We start from the raw sequence: 19309 nt of genomic DNA on the forward strand, positions 1-19309 counted from the left end.
TTGAGGCAACTGCTGATGCATGGAGGAGTTTGACTCGATCAAAAAAGGGCAGTTCAGGCACAGTAATTTCATTAATAACATTAGGTGGGAATTTCTTAAAAACAACAACAACAAACAGCCGCAACAAGCTTCCGTGACTACCGCTGTGTATTTGTACTTGTGTAACTAGAATTTTGCTTCCTTCTCTCTTCAAGCAACAGGAGGTTCCAAGCGGTCTTTGCCAGCTGAGTCTCCTTTGGAAAAGAGAACACTGGGGACTCAGGGCTATTCTTGTGGAAATCAGCTTTTCTACTCGTTTACAGGTTGAAAAAAATGAGGGAACCAGCAGCAGCCACCCACGCAAGGTGGCCAAGTTTTCCCTGGCAAATTCCCCACGCTTTTTAAGAGCTGTGTGACAGCCAAGTTTCCAACACGTGAGGATGTGAACTGTTGCCCTGGTGGATCAGACCCAAGATTCATCTCATATAGATTTTGTTTCCAAAATCTAGATGCCTTTGCATGGTCCTAAACTGTAGGATATGAACAGTGTATCCTGCCTTTGTTGCATATCCCAGTATTTGGACTAGGGGTGCTTCTGAAAGTCTCCTTGTCCACATTTTTTTCTGAATATTGGGCATTCTGAAGAAGTCCTATTAAGTTCTACAAAAAAAGCCCATAGGAACTAATGTGCATATTAGGCCACACCCACGGACATCACCATTGTTTCACATAGGGCTTTTTGTAAAAAAAAGCCCACCAGGGCCTTATTTGCATATTAGGCCACACCCCCTAACACCAAGCCAGCTGGAACTGCGTTCCTGTGTGTTGCTGCTCAAAAAAAGCCCTCAGTCCTAGGACGAATTTCTCACTAGTTGGGCTGGTCCTGACGTTGACTCATCTGACCTGTTGCACCTCCACCCCCTTCACAGAGTAAACCAGTTTGTCAGAAATGAAAACAACTGGTTTCCTTTTTTTGCTTTGGTATCACAGAAAATAATGTTTTCGTCTTGGTCAAAACTGATAAGCAGTCACTTTTTAAAAAGGAAAAGCCTGTCTTCCAAACCTCTTTCTCTTGAAAACAGCACCCCCTAGGGCTCATATTCAAGACTGCTTATCACAGATTAGTTACCCCCTGCAGAAAATGTACACATCCCTTTCTTATTCCTGATATTCAGATGCATTGTGGAGCATTTCTTTCTCTAACCTTTCAGAGCATAGCTTTGGATAGAGTAAGAAGTTGCACTCCATGCTATGAACTGTGAGAACAGGACAACGATTAAAAAAAATTTGCATACATTTTATGGGGAAAACTTAGTTTGAGGAACTGGTGTGGAAATCAAAAATCATGAGTTCAATTCATACAAAGGAGAAACAGAATATAAAAGGGATTCATCTGAAATATAGCCTGCCCGCCTGTGTATGTTTTTTTAGCTTTGTTTTACTTGTATATTATTGAGTTATTGCTGTATTTTAACTGTTTTATTACGACTGTGATCTGCCCTGAGCCGGTATGGGAAAGGGCAGAATATAAATCAACCAAATAAATAAATAAATATTCCCCCCAGTTCAAACAGCAGGAATGAGAGAATCAGACTCATCTCTAGGGACTTCCTACAGGTGGAAGCTCATTTGGGACTCCCTGCAATCTGCAGAGAGTTTAGACAAGCCCCAGAAAGGAGGGTGCTGAAATAGTTTTTCTCCTTTCCCCTCCAAGCCCCCTCCTCCTTTTGTCCTGTGCTTTGTAGAGCGGGGGTGTCAAACATCTGGCCTGGGGGCTGAATCAGGCCCTCAGAGGGCTCCTATCAGGCCCCTGAGCAACTGGCTATCATCTGCTTCCTTCTCTCTCTCTCTTGCTTCCTTCTGTTTCACAGCTTGCTTTGCCAAGCTTGCTCAATCACACAGCAGAGCTACAGACCAAAGCCTCTATTTTCTCCATTGGCTGAGGCTCCTCCCTTGGGGAGGAAAGGGGGGAGGAAGATCTTGCTTTGCCAGGCTATCACAATTGTACAGCAGAGCTACTGAGGCAAGCCTCTCTTCCTTCTATTGGCTGAGGCTCCTTCCCCTCCTGGTCTCCTGGGGAAGGAAGGAAAGAGCCAGAGCTTCCTTTGCCTAGTTCACTGGATTCCATGGGAGAAATACAAAGAAAGCACCTTTAAGACCAATGAGTGCTAATATTTTAAGCATGGTTTACGTTTTTTTTTAAAAAAAATCTCATTGTGTTTGTCTGTGTTTATATCCCTGCTATCTAATCTTAAATAGGTACACATATGGCCCAGCCCAACATGGCCCGGCCCGACAAAGTCTCATCTATAGATCCGGCCCTCATAACAAATTAGTTCGACACACGTTGAACGTGAGCCTGCAGGCAGGGATGTGTTCATTTTGTGTCTAGTAGATTTCAGGCACTTACATAAATACCGAACCATCACTGTGAGGGCAATGAGTTGTTTGCAGAGAAACTCTTCAAGTCATTTGAAATGCAATCCTAAACCGAGTTGCACCCTTCCTTAAGCATATCGAAGTGAATGGGTTTCAAAGAGCGCAACTCTATTCGGGACTGAACAGTTGGCCATTCACATTCAAATCCTGCTTTGATGATGATCATGCCTTGTTGCTTAATATTGTCTCCAAAGTGTTGCGCAGCACTTCAGGTTATTTCAATGACAATGCCTCCATCACCGCGGCAGATTTGGTGGGGGTCGAATGATTTTGAAAGGGGGGGGGGGAACGGCTTCGGAATAGCAAAACGGATGTGTGCAACTTACAGAATCTGCTTGCCAGCCTCGTTAGAAAAATAGCAATTGGGAAACAAGAACCTGCTTGCAGTCGAGGCTGGATGAAGGCCTACCCCTAGAGCAGGAGCACTTTGAGTGAGTGGGAAAGAGTTTTTCCTCTGTACAAACAGCAAGTGTTCTGAGAATGAGCCATTCCACATTATTTACCCCAAGGAACCCACTGACGTGTGGTTGCTCTTGGGAGGCGGGCTCCACTTTCCTGCAGGCCATACCTTTTGTGCTATCCCCGGGCTTTGCTGGGTGACACTGCCAGCCTTAATGGCTGCTCTGTGGCACTGTGCAGTGGGAGTGCCATCTCTTTGCTTTGTTTCTTCCCTCTCCCCCCTCAGCCCCTCACCCTGTAGGTGTTTCAGTCCTTGCTCACAATGGCAGCTTTAATTACTAGTATTTCTCAGCCAGCAATTCCACTGCGGTTGGCACTCGGAACAGCAGGGTCCTTTTTAAGTGAATAGGCCTGAGTGGTTTGCCTTACTGATGGCTGTGGGTCGAGATGCCCAGAACAGCCAATCCCTTTGGGAGCTGGAAGGCCCTGCCCCGCAAGCAGCTTCCTCACTGGCCGTAAGGTCTGCAGCTGAAGCATTATGCAAAAAAGCGGGGTGGCGTTAAAGATGGGGATCATTGCCTTTGTAACAAGAAACAGAGAAAAAGGACATGGGAGAGCAGGTTAGGGAGAAGCCTAAGATTGGATATTGAGATGTAGGAATTGGCCCTTTCTTTGGGGATTCGGATGCTGTCCTTGTGCGTTTTTTAGTTCCACCCATTTCAGGGCTGGTATTCCATATTCGTTCACTCAATTACAGGCATTTTCATTCCATTTTTAAAATACGACTGACACAAAAGTCCATTTCTGTTTTTAACAGCAACACCTCTATCAAATTTCGTTAGTGTTGTTGGAGTGGGGAGGGGACAACTAGTTTTTGTCCCATAAGGGAAGGGTCCATGTCAGAAGGTCAGGATTTTCTAATTTAAAAAAAGAGCATTTGTGAATGTTTGTAATATCCCTAATTTGACAGAAGGTTTGATGCAGCTTTTGCAGCTGAGTCAATGGAGAAACCCCTCCATGTTTCTAAGAAAAACAGCCTCCTATTTTATGCAGTGACTGAGTTTTACCAGGATCACACAGCATTTTTATACCAGTCCATTGCCCAATGCGAATGACACCAGTGTTCCCTCTAAGCTGAGTTAGTGTGAGCTAACTCACAGCTTTTTAGCCTTTTTGTCTTAGCTCAGGAAAATGGCCCCAGAGCAAAGTAATTTATGCAGTAGCTCACAAAGTAGAATTTTTGCTCACAAGACTCCACAACTTAGAGGGAACACTGAATGGCACTCACCTGTTGATAAACCAATCTTCCTTCCTTCCATTGCTTACTTTCCCTGTCTTTCTCTTCTCTTTCTCCTTGCCTCCCTTTCTTTGAGGAGGAAGGCCTTGGCACCTGGACCTTATTTGTTGACCATCCAAGGCAACTTGTTGGACTCTGTGTGACACATGCTCCAGCAGAGTTCTTCTGTTCTTCCCATTTGTTTCTTTCCCTTCCTTTGTTTCAGTTAGAAACAGCTCAAGGGTATGTGCTTGCAGACTGGAAGGGAGGGAATGGAATTGCTTGAAGAAGTTTAGAATAATTCTGGGTGCATAACACCTTACAGAGTAAAATAAAAGGTCCTGTCTTGACGAATTTACATGCACAATTTTGACTCCAGGGAAACAACACAGAGAGGGGAAAATAAGATTGCCAACCTTCAGGCGGTCTGTGGAGATCTCCTGGAAGCACAGCTGATCTCCAGATGAGATTGGATCCTTATTGGATGATGGACTCCAGGGCTTTTTTTGTAGCAGGAACTCCTTTGCATATTAGGCCACAGACCCCTGATGTAGCCAATCCTCCAAGAGCTTACTGTAGGCCCTGTATTAAGATCCCTGTAAACTCTTGGAGGATTGACTACATCAGGGGGTGTGGCCTAATATGCAATGGAGTTCCTGCTACAAAAAAAAGTCCTAGTGGACTCTATAGCATTGTGCCCTGCTGGGGTGTCCCCTCTACCAAACTCCACACCCAAATTTCCAGGAAGTTCCCAGCCAAGAACTAGCAACCCTAGGGGAAGAAAATGGAGTGATACTTAAACAAGGGAGGAACATGTATTAAACATACTTCAGTTAAGTTCCAGTAAGAGATGAAAACGAAATATGACATCACAGAAAATAAAGGTTCTGTGCCTTCAAGGAGGGGTTTCTTCCTTCCATTCTCCCCTTTCTTCCCCCACATTTGATTCTGCCTTCTCATCTCCTTTCTTGTTTTTCAGATTCTTCCCATAGCTGCCCACAATTCCTCAAGGAGTTTCAATTTTTTTAAAAAAATTAGGCATATGGAAGCAGCACAAAAGAGGGGGCTGTGTTGAAGGTCACCTTGAAGGTCACCTTCAAGGCTGAGCTTCTTAACTGCAAAAAATCCTCAGCTCTCATCTTGATTAACACGTCCCTCATTTATCCCGCACATCTCCAGACCGCTCGGATGTTGTCTGCCGGCATCAAGTTCCTGTTTATATAACGCAGCCTTACCCAGTGAGGTTTGAGGCGAGCCAAAATCCAAGCCGGGAAGAATCCTGACGGTTTTGTCTTTCATTTGGCCGATGGGTTTTAAATATTTAGAAAGGGGAAAGTAAACATCTTCGAAAGCCTCCATGCGTTTGCACTTGGAAGTTCAAAAAATCGTTAGCATTTATAAACCAGGCGGCGGGAGGGGAGGGGAATCCTCTTTGGTTGGACACTGGATGGACTCTTCAGACTTTCCACCCGAGTGTGTTTGTCTCTTGCGGCTCTTCCGACAGCTGGATCTGCTGGTGGAGTTTCCTGAAGTGTTTTTTTCTCATTAGTAAACTTTTCTTAACCTCCCTGGCTGTTAATGAGCTGCTTTGCAAAATAAATGGAAGGTGCCAGCTTGGCAGAGACAGAGCAGCGGTGTTTGCTTAGTGGAAACTGGAGGGATGGAGAAGATCAAGGAGCAATGCCCACGGCAGAGTTTTGACCTGCTTGCTGGCCATACTCCAGCTGTCTCATGTTACTGTAATCAAACAGTGAGGGCCTGTGTGAGTTAATCGTATAAACTGAGCTTTTTTTTTAGCAGGAACGCACAGGAATGCCGTTCTGGCTGGCTTGGCATCAGGGGGTGTGGCCTAATATGCAAATGAGCCCCTGCTCAGCTTTTTCTACAAAAAAGCCCTGTGTGAAACAATGGTGATGCCAGGGGTGTGTGGCCTAATATGAGCCTGCTTCGGCGGGGAGGGCGGGATATAAATGCGAGGAATAAATAAATATGCAAATAAGTCTCTGCTTGTTTTTTCCTACAAAGAAAGCCCTGTGTATAAATGTACAAAGCTGTCTTATATGTAATCTCTCTACAGGTCTATCCGGCTCAACGTAGTCTATTCTGACTAGTAGTGACTGTTCCAGGATCTGAGAAAGCGGAAGATCTTTCCTAGCACCTGCTCTTTGGAGAGCCTTGGAGACTGAACGCAACCTGTGGGACCTTCTTCATGCAAACATCCTCAGCAAGGATGTGATGGCTAAGGTTTCCAGGTCTGTGTTGGAAAATACCAGGAGACTTTGAGGGTGGATCCAGGAGAAGGTGGGGTTTGGGGAAGGGAGGGGCCCCAGCATGGTACAATGCCATAGAGTCCACCCTTCAAAGCAGACATTGTCTTCAGGGGAGCTGCTCAGTTGTAAAAGTGGGAGACCCCTAGGCCCCACTTGGAGGCTGGCAACCCTAAAACCTGACCTGTGGAGGCTTCTTCATGCAAAACATGTCCTGTGCCACTGAGCCACAGCCCTGCATAGGCAGCTCTTCCTAGTGTGAAGAATACCATAATGTAGCACCGTCCAATTGATGTCCCTGCTTCTGTAGAACTAGAGATGCTCCCAGAATTCTTATCAGAGGGTGTAATGACACGTCCAGTTCCATCACAAGAACTTTCAATCAGATGTGAGTTATGAGTTTGGGATCTAAACCCCTAGGTTGCAGGATCCCAGTTTGGATTGGGAGTGCCCAGAAAGGGTGCTGAAGACTGCTATCCTGACCTGAAATGTTCCTGGGAGGTGCTGTTTTGCTGGAGAACAGAGCCAGCCGTGCCACTAGATAAACTAGGCAATTGCCATGGGCACTGGCCTTCTGGAGGTGCTGAATTGGGTGCCCCCCATGTGACTTGGTGAGGTTATCAGTGCAGGGGGGGGGAGGGTGCCAGAAGTTAGCCTTGACTATGGTGCCAGACAGTCTATGACTGGCCCTGCTGAAGAAACTAGTAGGTATGCCATGTGAAGCCCCAACAGGGCAAAGAGACTGCAGTTTCTTAATTCTTCTGCAGGTGAATATACCAAAATCTTGGCATACTTCTAGTAGTGATAGAAACTTCATTTACACTGCAGAATGTAATACGCATTACATGATACCATGCACCACAACTGTGCAGAAATCCAACATCGATGGAACTTAACTCCAAAACAAAGCAAAACTTCCCATATTCCACTAATTCTTTCCCATGTAGTGTTTCCCTGATTAAAAAATGTCCATGAAGGAAGACGAAACAGACACAACACAGATATCTGTCCATTGTCTGTAATGGCTCTTAAGGTAAACTAGGTGGACAGTGTTCTCAGTTAAGAAAATAGCATAAGGATAACCACCACCACACTTTTCTTTAGCACTGTGGCTTTGATCTATATTGCCTCTTCCCCTTGTGGCTGTTTTTGGTGACCAAATTACACACTCAGAGATCCAATCGTGGATCTTTAGCATCATACGTACCTTGACCATTATAAGGTCTATCCGCAAAGAGCAGTAGGAAGAGCCAACAGAAAGAGAAAGAGGCAAAGGCAGCAGCAGAGTTTCTAAATATTTCAGTATTTCCACCTATTATTTGAAATGCACACATTTTCAGCCAAGCATGCCTTTGTCCATTATGCATTCCATTTTCAAGATCTATGTCTCTTTAAAAAGGGGGGGGGGGGGAGAAGTCAAACTATTTTCCCAGAGTTGGAAATAATATATGTGGCTGAAAGTGCCTCTTTTCAGATTGTTTTGAATTAAATCTGAACTCCTTTGGGGGGCTTGTACCTTCCTGGTTGTTCATCATGACCAAAGGGTTTATTACATTTCAGATGATACTATTAAACCGAGGCTCTCTCCAGAGATACTAGATAGACGTAATGGGTTTAAAAAGTAGAAGGCCATGTCTTAACATCCCCAAGGGAATTCCAAGTTACCGAATCAGTAATTTAAGTTTCCCTTAAAAGGACAATGCTAATAAGCTGGAGGTTTCTCTTCCCCTTTCCACCATCTTTTTTATTTGTATCATTTATAATTTGTTTCCCATTCACGACTCCCCTCTCCCATTTTGTGGAGCTAAAAGTGAAATAGTTTCCCTCACTGATTATTCCCCCCTTTTTCCTATTTAACAGACATTGATTTTTATCCCTTCTCCATCTCATCTCCCCACCCTCCTTTCTGTTGGCTTGGAATTAATACATCTTTTGGGATCATCAGCCTATTTAGCATTGAGAAGAGCCATTTTATTTCAGTGTATAATCCCGAACCTTTCCAATTTCCACAGTTCATAACAGCAAATATAGTAACTCAGGACTAAGAGCAACTGGGACAGTGGGTTACATTTCATGGAAAATTTCAGTTCCTACAAAATGTGCCCTCCTCCTAGTTTTGCCAATAATTCAGCAGGCCTGTAAAATGGGTCAAAAAACTGTTTTCTTGTTCAGGATGAAAGTAGGAAGCATCCTTCTCACTCTGATTTGGATACATGGTTAGGCACATCTGATTAGCTACGTGGTGCCATGTTCACACTAGCTACATGCTCCAGAATATGGCCATGCGGGTCTTAAGTGGTACTCCGCAGATGGCCTATATTCAGTCTGTGCTAGTGAGCTGAACTGGCTTCCAGAGGAGTACCAGAACAGGTTCAAGATGCTGGTTTTGACCTTTAAGGCCCTGAGCAGGCCTTTAATCTATAATGTAATTTAATGAATGTTTTATTAACTTGTATTTAATTTAATATATTGTATTTTATTCTGCCGTCAGCCACTCTGAGCCCTGCTTGCAGGGAAGGGCAACCTATAAATGGAAGGAAGGAAGGAAGGAAGGAAGGAAGGAAGGAAGGAAGGAAGGAAGGAAGGAAGGAAGGAAGGAAGGAAGGAAGGAAGGAAGGAAGGAAGGAAGGAAGGAAGGAAGGAAGGAAGGAGGGGCTGGATCATGTAGCCAGAAAGAAGAACCCCCTTTTAAAAAAATAACAAAACAGCATATTTCTCATGTTAGGGCTGCCACCCTCTGAGTGGTAACTGGTGATCTCCTGGGATTACAACTGATCTCCAGGCAACAGAGTTCAGTTCACCTGAATAAAATGCCCACTTGGGAAGGTGAACTCTGTGGCATTATACTCCACTGAAGTCCTACCCGTCCCCTCCCAAACCCCACCCCCCTCAGGCTCCACACCCAAAATCTCCAAGTATTTTTCAACCCTACAGCAGTCACTTCAGAGCTCCTTGAAAAACACTAGTTTAGCTCAAGTGGAAGTGCCTTGTGCCACAAGAAGAAGATGATATTGGATTTATATCCCGCCCTCCACTCCGAAGAGTCTCAGAGCGGCTCACAATCTTCTTTACCTTCCTCCCCCACAACAGACACCCTGTGAGGTGGGTGGGGCTGGAGAGGGCTCTCACAGCAGCTGCCCTTTCAAGGACAACCTCTGCCAGAGCTATGGCTGACCCAAGGCCATTCCAGCAGGTGCAAGCGGAGGAGTGGGGAATCAAACCCGGTTCTCCCAGATAAGAGTCTACACACTTAACCACTACACCAAACTGACTCTCCACAAAAAGTGAGCTCTGCATCAGAGGACCAGAGGCCCTGGAGACAAGTTCATACCAAGCAATGTTTGGAACTAAAAAAACCCAGAATGATGGAGAGGTCCTCCTAATGCATTTGGTTTCAGGTTTTAAAAAACTAGATGAGGACACTCAGGAAAATTTCAGATACATGTAAAAGTATATTTATTTCTCCACACAGGGCTTTTCTTGTAGAAAAAGCCCAGCAGGGACTTATTAGGCCACACCCCTTAACACCAAGGGAGCCAGAACTGCGTTCATGTGTGTTCCTGCTCAAAAAAAGCCCTGGGTGTTTCCATCTCTGCTTGAAAAGGGAGTTATGAACCAGATTTCTTTCTCAAACCATAATTCCACAAGAGCATCATTCTAATTGCATTTGTAGAAATCCAAGTTTCAATTGCTCCTTCTGCATACTTTTTTTTAAAAAGCAGTCTGTTTTCACTTAGCGGGAGTTTGGAGTTTAGTAAGCCAAACTGTGCATTGTTCAGAGATTGATAGAGAAAGGAGAAAGTTTGCCTTATTTTTTTTTTAAGAGAGAGAATTGTCAATAAAAGCACAAAGCCTTGTACAGTTCTTGAAGTGGAAAATTGTGTGCTCCGCCATTTTCAAATAAAGCAGGCAAAGAATGCCCTATAAATAGCATATTAAACTATTTATGGTTTGTGCCTTCTCAGTGGGGGAAACCAGCATCTGTGAGAAGCTGTTCACAGGTGTTTGAGTTGAAATTCTAGTAAACTACTCCTTGTTAAAAAAAAATAAAAAATCCTACCATGGACTTTTCCCCTGTTTTTCTCCATTTCTGAGTCAAAATCTTTGTCATTGGGTGCCACAGGAGGTGGAAATTAAGTTAGGTTTAAGTAAGAAAAAAAATTCTTGATTTAGGACTCACTGGAACTCACTGCCACAAGGTGAAGTGATGCTCACATACTTAGGGCCACATGCTTAGGACCCAAACCAAACATGGTGGTATCCATGGGTCTGACCTTTGAACGGGGCCATTTAAAAACAATTTAAAAAAGGGGGGGGGGTCCAATCCTGATTGGTCCTCCTGCAGCACAGTGAGCTGAGGTACTTTTGTTCCCCCATGCACCTTTTCAAATGCCAAAACTGGGGGTGGAGAGATTGTGGCCAATTTGGCACTTGAAAAGGCACAGGGGGAAACAAGAGTGCCACATCTCACAATGCTCTGACCCTCAGAGCATTTTGAAATCACTTTAAAATGGCGGCACTGTTCACAGGTGGAATCCAAGGATGCCATCACATCTGGCTTGGCCGTAAGATGGCTGTCAAAGAGAATCAGACACATTCATGGGAGCTAGGGACATTGTTGAGCATTAGTCATGAGTTCAGAGACAGTGTATCTCAAACTACTAGTTGCTTGTCTCGTCTTACGTTTTTATGATACAATTACTTTTGGTATCATAGTCATGTCCTCTTAGCCATATCCCTTCTTTAAAGAAATATATTTTAAATAATGCCATAGTGTGCTTCTGAGCCTGCAGAGAGACCCTTTCCATCACACCTAAAAAATGCAACCTGACCCTAATATATATACACACATACATGACTATTTTGTAAGCCTCTAACAGCATTATGTTTGGGTGGAGGGGCAGGGTATCAGTAAAAAATAATAATAAATATATATATATATGCTGTTAGAGGCTTACAAAATAGTCATGTTAAAAAACCATTAAGTAAAAGAGTAACACAAAAATAACCATATTATTTGTCAATAAATAAGATTCACATGACTCATAATGGCTGTTAATCAGTTAACACAAATCATCCACACAGAAATACAAGGAACCATATCTAAGAATGCATTCATTTAAGCCTCTGGGTGAGCTGAGGGTTTTGCAGAGGATTTTGCACCTCTGCAAAACCCCATGGCACAGAGTAAGCTGCAGTATTGGAGTCCATGCCCTGCTCATGACCTGAGTTTGACCCCAGGGGAAGCTGGGTTCAGATAGCTGGCTCAAGGTTGACTCAGCCTTCCATCCTTCCGAGGTCAGTAAAATGGGTAACCAGCTTGCTGGGGGTAAAGTGTAGATGACTGGGGAAGACAATGGCAAACCATGCCATAAAAAAGTCTGCCGTGAAAACATCGTGATGAGACATCACCCCAGAGTCAGAAACAACTGGTGCTTGCATAGGGGACGACCTTTACCTCTACCTTCAAATGTGGCACATCATTGGTCACGTTGGGCTACTACCCATCCAAAGAGAAGGTTTGAAGGAGGAGCTTATAAGTGTGCTCCGCCTTCCTTAAGCTTAGATGCCATGTCTGTGCTACCTACCCATCATGGAACCACATGAAATTAGCTCATCACATTTAAGAGCCAAACAGGAATTTTTCAAAGTGGGTTGAAGATGGGATTTTGTTTTGCTTGCATCCTGTTGATTCCAGGGTGCAGTGTTCTAAAAAGGCCTGGCTAGGCCATAACTAAGGCTGGCAGGGGTAGGGCCAGTTTCTAGAATGCAAGTAGGGCTGATTGTGAGCATCCTGAGGCAACAAAGAAGGAAGGACAGTTTCAAAACCAGAACTGCTTTTGGGCTGAGCATCATCAACCAAACTCAGGTGGCACATTGAGGGAGGAGGAGGAGGCACCTCTTTGAACATTTAATGTGCAGAGAAACAAAGCCAGTGGAACCCTGGCCAGGTTTGGAGCCGGGGAGGAATAGCCTGAAAATGCTGGTAGGGGATGTGTGGCCCATTGATTGCAACCTATACTTATTAAATGTGTGTAAATTTGAAGATGCAGATGAGCCATTTCATAAAGTCTAACTGTATCCATAAATGGTTCTCTTTCTCTCCTGTCTTTGTGCTGGGCGGGGGTGGTGGGAAGGAAGCCTGCTGGGACAAAATTAAGCAAAATGAAACATCCCAAAGCTAGGCATATAGACTTCATCTGGCAAAGATGGCTGCAAGTAAATATTTGCAGAGAGGGACCTCCTCAGTCAGGGTATGGCCACAGGATCTATCAGCAGGAGCCACTATCTGAAGGTGAGAACACCGAAAAGATTGGCATCGAACGTTTCTACACAGTGTCTGAATAAGACAAGGTACATTTCTCAGTGGAGTTCCACACTTCCCTGTAACCTTTTTGAAAGCAGTGAGATGGCTTATGTCCATATTTTCCCTGACTGAGAAAGTATGCCTTCCTTAGGGCTCCGGAGTCAAAGTGGTTGACTTACGCTTAGAAGTGCCTCTTCATTTTGCCTCTTTCAGCTGGGATCTGCTTCTGATTCATAACCACCTTTAATTAGGTGCAGGCACCTTTGCCACGCTGACTGCAAGGGAGAGTAATTAAATTTAATGGAAGCCACCCTCCCTTTGAAGCTGGCCATAACTTAAGGCTAGCGGGAGAAGCAATTAAAATGCAACCGCTGTGGGCTTTCTACCATTAACTACATGCTCACAGGTGACTTTTTTAAAAAGCGTATTAAAATTTTACTCTAGCTTATATTTCATGGTCAAAGCTGATAGTTTTCCAAACTACGTTCTGAGATTAAGTAATATATAATAACAACAAAAAGAGTAATAACACATTTGAATTCCTGTCCCACCCATTTTTTAAAAAAAAAACTCTTAAGAAACCTTAAAATATAATGCTACCTTTAAAAAATAACAATAGCTACAACCTGGCTACCACTATTCAATTGCTTCTAGGATTAAAGAAAACAACAGGCATGCATACTGATCCAGTTCTTGACTCAGAAGTTGGTGCTGTTTAAGACAATGGACACTTACTTGTGGTTAAGTCTCATTGGACAGTGAGACTTCTTAGAAAACATGCATAAAATTGAATTTCATGTAGTCCAGATCCAGAGAAGATGCAGTCAATTCTGTGCATGTGTTCTCACTGGGAAGTCCTATTATGTTCCATGGGAATTACTCTCAAGTATGTGTGTATTAGATTGCAGCCATACTGAAAACTAAGTCTTAAATACATGTGATGAAAGGAATGCAGATTCTTCCCCTGTTTGTCCCCACCTCCACCTCCCGCCACTCTAACTTGTCTCTCATATACAAAATTACTGATTCTAACCTCATTGTGGCTTAGGCTTGCCAATCCCCAGGTCCCAGCGGGAGTTCTTCTGCTTTCCCAGACTCCTTCCCGCTCCCAGTCAGCTGGCTGGTGGGGGGAAGCCCCACCCCCAGAGGACCATGTGCCTTTCAACCTCTGGAGGCTTCAGTCTCCGATTGAAAGGCTTCCTCTTGGGATGGTGTGTCTGTGTTACTTTGAAGAAGTCCCCAGCAACTCGTGAGTAGAGAGGCCAATCCCTCGCTTCAGAGTCGCCAGAAAAGGGGGGGGGGGGAAACGTCTACTCACTTCATTATTCCCTATGTGGAGATCGATTCTCATAGGGTACAATGGGGAATTGATCTGGAGGTTTTGGGGGCTCTGGGGGAGCTTTTTTTGAGGTAGAGGCACCAAATTCTCAGTATAGTATCTAGTGCCTCTCCCCAAAGAACCCCCCAAGTTTCAAAACGATTGAACCAGGGGGTCCAATTCTATGAGCCCCAAAAGAAAGTGCCCCTATCCTTCATTATTTCCTATGGAAGGGACATTTAAAAAGGTGTGCTGTCCCTTTAAATGTGATGGCCAGAACTCCCTTGGAGTTCAGTTATGCTTGTCACACCCTTGTTCCTGGCTCCACCCCAATGTCTCCTGGCTCCACCCCCAAAGTCCCCAGGTATTTCTTGAATTGGACTTGGCAACCCTATTGTGGCTTGAGTCTGCCTTCTTGTATTGTCATGTACAGTGAAGATCTTGTAGGAAAAAGAAGAGGTAAGTTGTGACAGTGGGTTAGTTTGGACTCACAGGTTTAATCATCTGTTTGCCAACACAATCAAGTTGCTATTCGCTGATGTGAATAAGTTGATCTCAGATTGAATACCATAGACTGAATAGATCAAGTACCTCAAATGCTGTGTTTTAAATAGAATGAGTCTGCACATTCAGCTGTTAGCCCCCAAGGGTACATGACTCAAGTGCAGAGGACTCAAACAATCTATATGTATGAACAGGTAGGCTGAGCTCTTCTGAATACTCACAGAGACACACATGACCCTGCTCTACTCCAAAAACATAGAGGGGCTTTCTTGTCAGAAATAACCCCTGCTCTACAGACAAATTCCCCACTCTTCACCTCATCCCCCCCACAGCCATCTTTAAAATCAGGGATATGCAAAATCTAGCACTTTGCTTCCACCAATATTTCCACCATCTCACTACATGTGCAGCACATTTCTCCACCAAAGCAGAACTACTTTTCCTGAACAGCTGCTGAGCAATACATGTGTATTATTTTCCACAATAGGCATAATTGCATATCAAGTTACCCATTCAAAATCAACCTCTCTCGGAGCAATATAATGCATGGATAAATCATGGCTGAGCGTTACAGCATCCATTGGCTTAATAGTACATGGACATACCATGTCATTGCTCCCCAGCTCCCATGGATTTGGCAATATAATTCTAAAATATATATAGATGTTGCAGTGGCAGTGAAAAATCAAAACTTCTAACTATCATCCTTTCATTTCTCTTTAACTTCTTTTTCTCAACCCACTATTGTGATCCATCTACAGCAGGGGTGTCCAAACTGTGGCTCTTACACACATATTGTGTGGCTCTCAAAGCCCCCACTGCTCCATTGGTTGGCTTTTTGTCTCTTTAAATCACTTTGCCAAGCCAAGCCAACTGGCAGCTTGGAGAATGCATTTAAAGTTGCTTTATTTCTACCTCTTCCTCCTCATCTATTTGTCTTCCTTCTTTCTTTCTCTCAAACATCTGACATTCATGTCTTGCAGCTCTCAAACATCTGCTGTTAATGTAGCTCTTACATTAAGAAAGTTTGGCCGCCTCTGGTCTATAGCTTAGTAACTGAAAGACACTTGAGGGAGGCTTCACACATTATGTGATAGCAAACCCAGGTTAAAAAGTAAACATACACTCCATTGGGCAGGGGAAGCAACTAGTCTTGGCTTCCAGGTAAACATAATCTTTATGATATATGTGTTTACACATGTGTTAATTGAATGTACACTTTGTATTTTTAAGAAGACACTTTAAAAATGTATATGTCATAGAGTTGCCAGCCTCCAGGTGGAGACTGAAGATTTCCCACTTTTATAACTGATCTCCAGCTGGCAGAGATCAGCTCCCCTGGAGAAAATGGCTACTTTGAAGGGTGGACCCTATGGCACTGTCCCGTGCTGAGACCCCTCCCCAAACCACACCCTCTCCTGGATCCACCCCCAAAGTCTCTAGATATTTTCCATCACAGACCTGACTCCAGTATATTATATCTCCAGAGGTCTGGTTGAGGTGACTTACAAGGTAAAAACAATATAACAATATCATCATCAAAACAACCAGAACAAAAATATTGATATTCAAACCAGCAATAATACAAAGAAAGGGCCCACTAGGGTCATAAAATCGACAATCAACATTCAAAGACAGTATTCATGAAACAAAACGAAGCCCACAAAAAGAGGTTTAAAAGATGGGATCCTTCAGCTAAAAGCTTAGATAAAAAATGCTTTGGCCTAGCTCCTGAAAAACAGTAAGGCTGGTAGTCAGGCAGCCCTCAAAGGTAAGAAGGCCTTGTAAAGATGAGACGTCACCACAGAACAGATAAATAAGTCTGGTTGCCTCCTGCCTCACCTCTACAGGTAGGGACATACAGAACAGAGTTTGGGAAGAGGATCTAAACTTGGTGAGTAGGACATACTGGGAGGGAATATTCTTGATGTTCCCAGTTCTGCCCACTCCCTCAACCTCACTCCAGGGACAATCCAAACTATGCTCCCTCTTTGTTGAGATGCCATCTATTATTTCATTCATCACATTGGTCCAAATATTAAAAATGGTCACCAGAAAACATTCCTCAGAACTTCTAGGCTACCTTCTCTTTGGTATGAGAGGATGCCATTGTATATGACATCACTACTTTAGAACCTTCATTCTCAAACATTCCGGTGGCCTCCAATCCCACCCTCTTATCAGACAACTTCTCCATGTGAGGAGTATACCATCCCAAGGATGTTTGATCCCAAAGTTCTAGACATCCCAGCAGTTATCATTGACAACGGGTCTGGATTATGCAAGGCTGGTATTGCTGGGGACAGTGCCCCGAGGTCAGTTATCACAGCAATAGTGGGTCGCTCGAAAGCCAAAGCCACCATGCTTGGAGCTGGCCAGAAGGAATTTTACATTGGAGAAGAAGCGCAGTTGAAAAGGGGGGTATTATCATTGAATTATCCCATAGACCATGGCATAGTGACATGCTGGGAGGACATGGAGAGGATATGGAGGCATGTCTATGAGTGTGAATTGAGGATCAAAGCCAGTGACAGACCAGTACTGCTGACAGAAGCCCCACTGAATCCTCTTCAGAATCGGGAGAGAATGACGGAGATCATGTTTGAAAGTTTCAGGGTGCCAGCTATGTACGTGGCTGTGCAGGCCACACTGGCCCTCTACGCTTCGGCACGTACCACAGGGATAGTCATGGACAGCGGAGATGGGGTCACTCATACAGTCCCTATCTACGAAGGCTATTGTTTGTTGCATGCTGTCTCACGATTGGACGTTGCTGGTAGGGATATCACCGAATACTTCATGAGGCTTCTTCTAGAGAGCGGGCATTCCTTTGTCAGCACAGCTGAGAGAGAAATTGTGAAAGACATCAAAGAGAAGCTCTGCTACGTGGCTCTGGACCCCATCCAAGAAATGAGAGCCAAAATGGAAGAACTCCTGAGGGAGTATAAATTGCCTGATGGAAATATCATCAAGATAGGCAGTCAACTCTTCCGAGCCCCAGAGACCCTTTTTGTACCCGCTAACATTGGAGTTGAAGCTCCTGGTATACACAAGATGATCTTCAACAGTATTATGAAATGTGATATTGATGTCCGCAAAGATCTTTATGGAAATATTCTGCTCTCTGGCGGGTCAACTCTGTTCCCAGGACTGGATGAGCGTATCCTGAAGGAAATGCAGCTGCAGGTACCAGCTGGGATATCAGTGAGGATCATAGCACCTCCAGAGAGGAAGTACTGTGTATGGATTGGGGCCTCCATTCTGACTTGCTTGACATCTTTCAAACACATGTGGGTCACTCTTGACGATTACAAAGATTTTGGCCCAGGTGTAGTTCACCGAAAATGTTTCTAAGGAAATGGATTCTCCTAACTAGTGACCTTGCTGGGAGAATGGAAGGTCCAAAAATGACCAATAGTTCCAAAATCAGCTATCTCTGGATTTATTGGCTGGACAAACTTTATAAGAAAATAAATAGAGAAGCACCTATTAGGATCATGGTGGCATTTAGGTGTATTGTTTCTCTGTTGTTCTGCAGGACAGATCTGACATTTTTCTCTTGCCTGATAGCTAAAATACAACCTCCCCATTCTACAAGAATTTTTTAAAAAGAGAAAGGTGGGGGCTTTAACCAGAATGCCAAGTATTTGAACACTTGCTAAAGCATTTACAAATTATTCATAAACTGTCATCTTTTAACAAAGTCTATATGCAAGATTCTTTCCTTCTGAATTTCATTCTGTATTTTGGAACTCCAGGTTTTTTTCCCAAAATGAAACTGATGTGTTAAGAATTCTCTATCATTTCATTCTTTAATTTCTGTGGTGCCTTATGCATGCACCATTCCTTCACGTCTTTATCCTCTGGGCATTTTACTGACAACCTCCCCCCCCCAAGCCCCGCCCCCAAGTCTGGCTGTGACTGTATGTATGGTTGCTTCAAGATTTTGCTGTGCATTTCTACAATGTGCAGGAACACTTGTGCACATCAGTAAAACACCACACACACAAAAAGAACCTTCTTGAAAACATACATTTGGTTACACTAAAATTGCACTTTAGAGTGATTTGTCATTTATCATTGTGGTAATGCACAATGGGGAGGGGGGAACGGGTGCAAACAAATAGGAAAAAATGGAAACTTGTGGTCACTTGCTGCAGTTCTGGGATTTTGTAGAAATTATTCAAGTTAGGCCTGAATTAAAGAGTAGAATGCTGATGGAATGTCCAAGAAAATAAAAGAACAGAAAAATGAAAACTGGCTCTTCCTTACTATTAATTAATTAATTAATTAATTAATAATCATTAATTTCTGATATCCCTGCAAGGTAGTTGAAAAGTCAGAGGGGCAAGGATATTGGAATATGCCAAAATTTGCTGTGGTAGACTTTTACAAAATTTTGTAAGTCTCCTTTTGACATTTTTTCCACTGTAGTACAGCCCCCTCCAAACCTAACAGTTCTTTTTCAAGTAATAATGGTACATACAAGATATTGTTGCATTTCACCAACATGCATAAAGTGGGAACAAAAATGACCATGCTGGCCCCCACCCCACATGCGGGCTAAAAGTGGGAACACAGCTCATCTGCTTTGCATGCAGAAAATGCCAGGTTCAATCTCTGGTATATTCAAGTGAAACAGCAGATCTCTACCTGAGACCCTGGAGAGCTGCCGCCAGTCAAAGTAAGCAGTGCTGACCTTGATGGATGAATGGTCTGACTCATGTATTTATTTATTTACTTCATTTATACCCCCTTTCTCCTCAATGGGGACCCAAACAGCTTACATTGTTCCCGTTATCTCTGTTTTACCATCACAA

At 43.7% G+C, this 19309-nt stretch overlaps 1 protein-coding gene across 1 annotated transcript; it reads left to right on the top strand.

The window, feature by feature from the left end:
* Window positions 1-16446: 16446 nt before the first annotated feature.
* On the top strand, window positions 16447-18089 carry LOC132586819 (actin-1-like). Its single transcript, XM_060258939.1, has one exon. It carries the CDS (start codon window positions 16710-16712, stop codon window positions 17841-17843), a length of 1134 nt encoding a protein of 377 aa, XP_060114922.1. The 5' UTR covers window positions 16447-16709; the 3' UTR covers window positions 17844-18089.
* The last annotated feature ends 1220 nt before the right edge of the window (window positions 18090-19309 follow it).

The sequence above is a fragment of the Heteronotia binoei genome, chromosome 18 (genome assembly GCF_032191835.1).
Source record: "Heteronotia binoei isolate CCM8104 ecotype False Entrance Well chromosome 18, APGP_CSIRO_Hbin_v1, whole genome shotgun sequence".
Lineage (NCBI taxonomy): Eukaryota > Metazoa > Chordata > Lepidosauria > Squamata > Gekkonidae > Heteronotia > Heteronotia binoei.

What these genes read in the sequence shown, in the direction of transcription:
- LOC132586819 (XM_060258939.1), top strand. Translation starts at nt 16,710, where the DNA reads ATGTTTGATCCCAAAGTTCTAGACATCCCAGCAGTTATCATTGACAAC.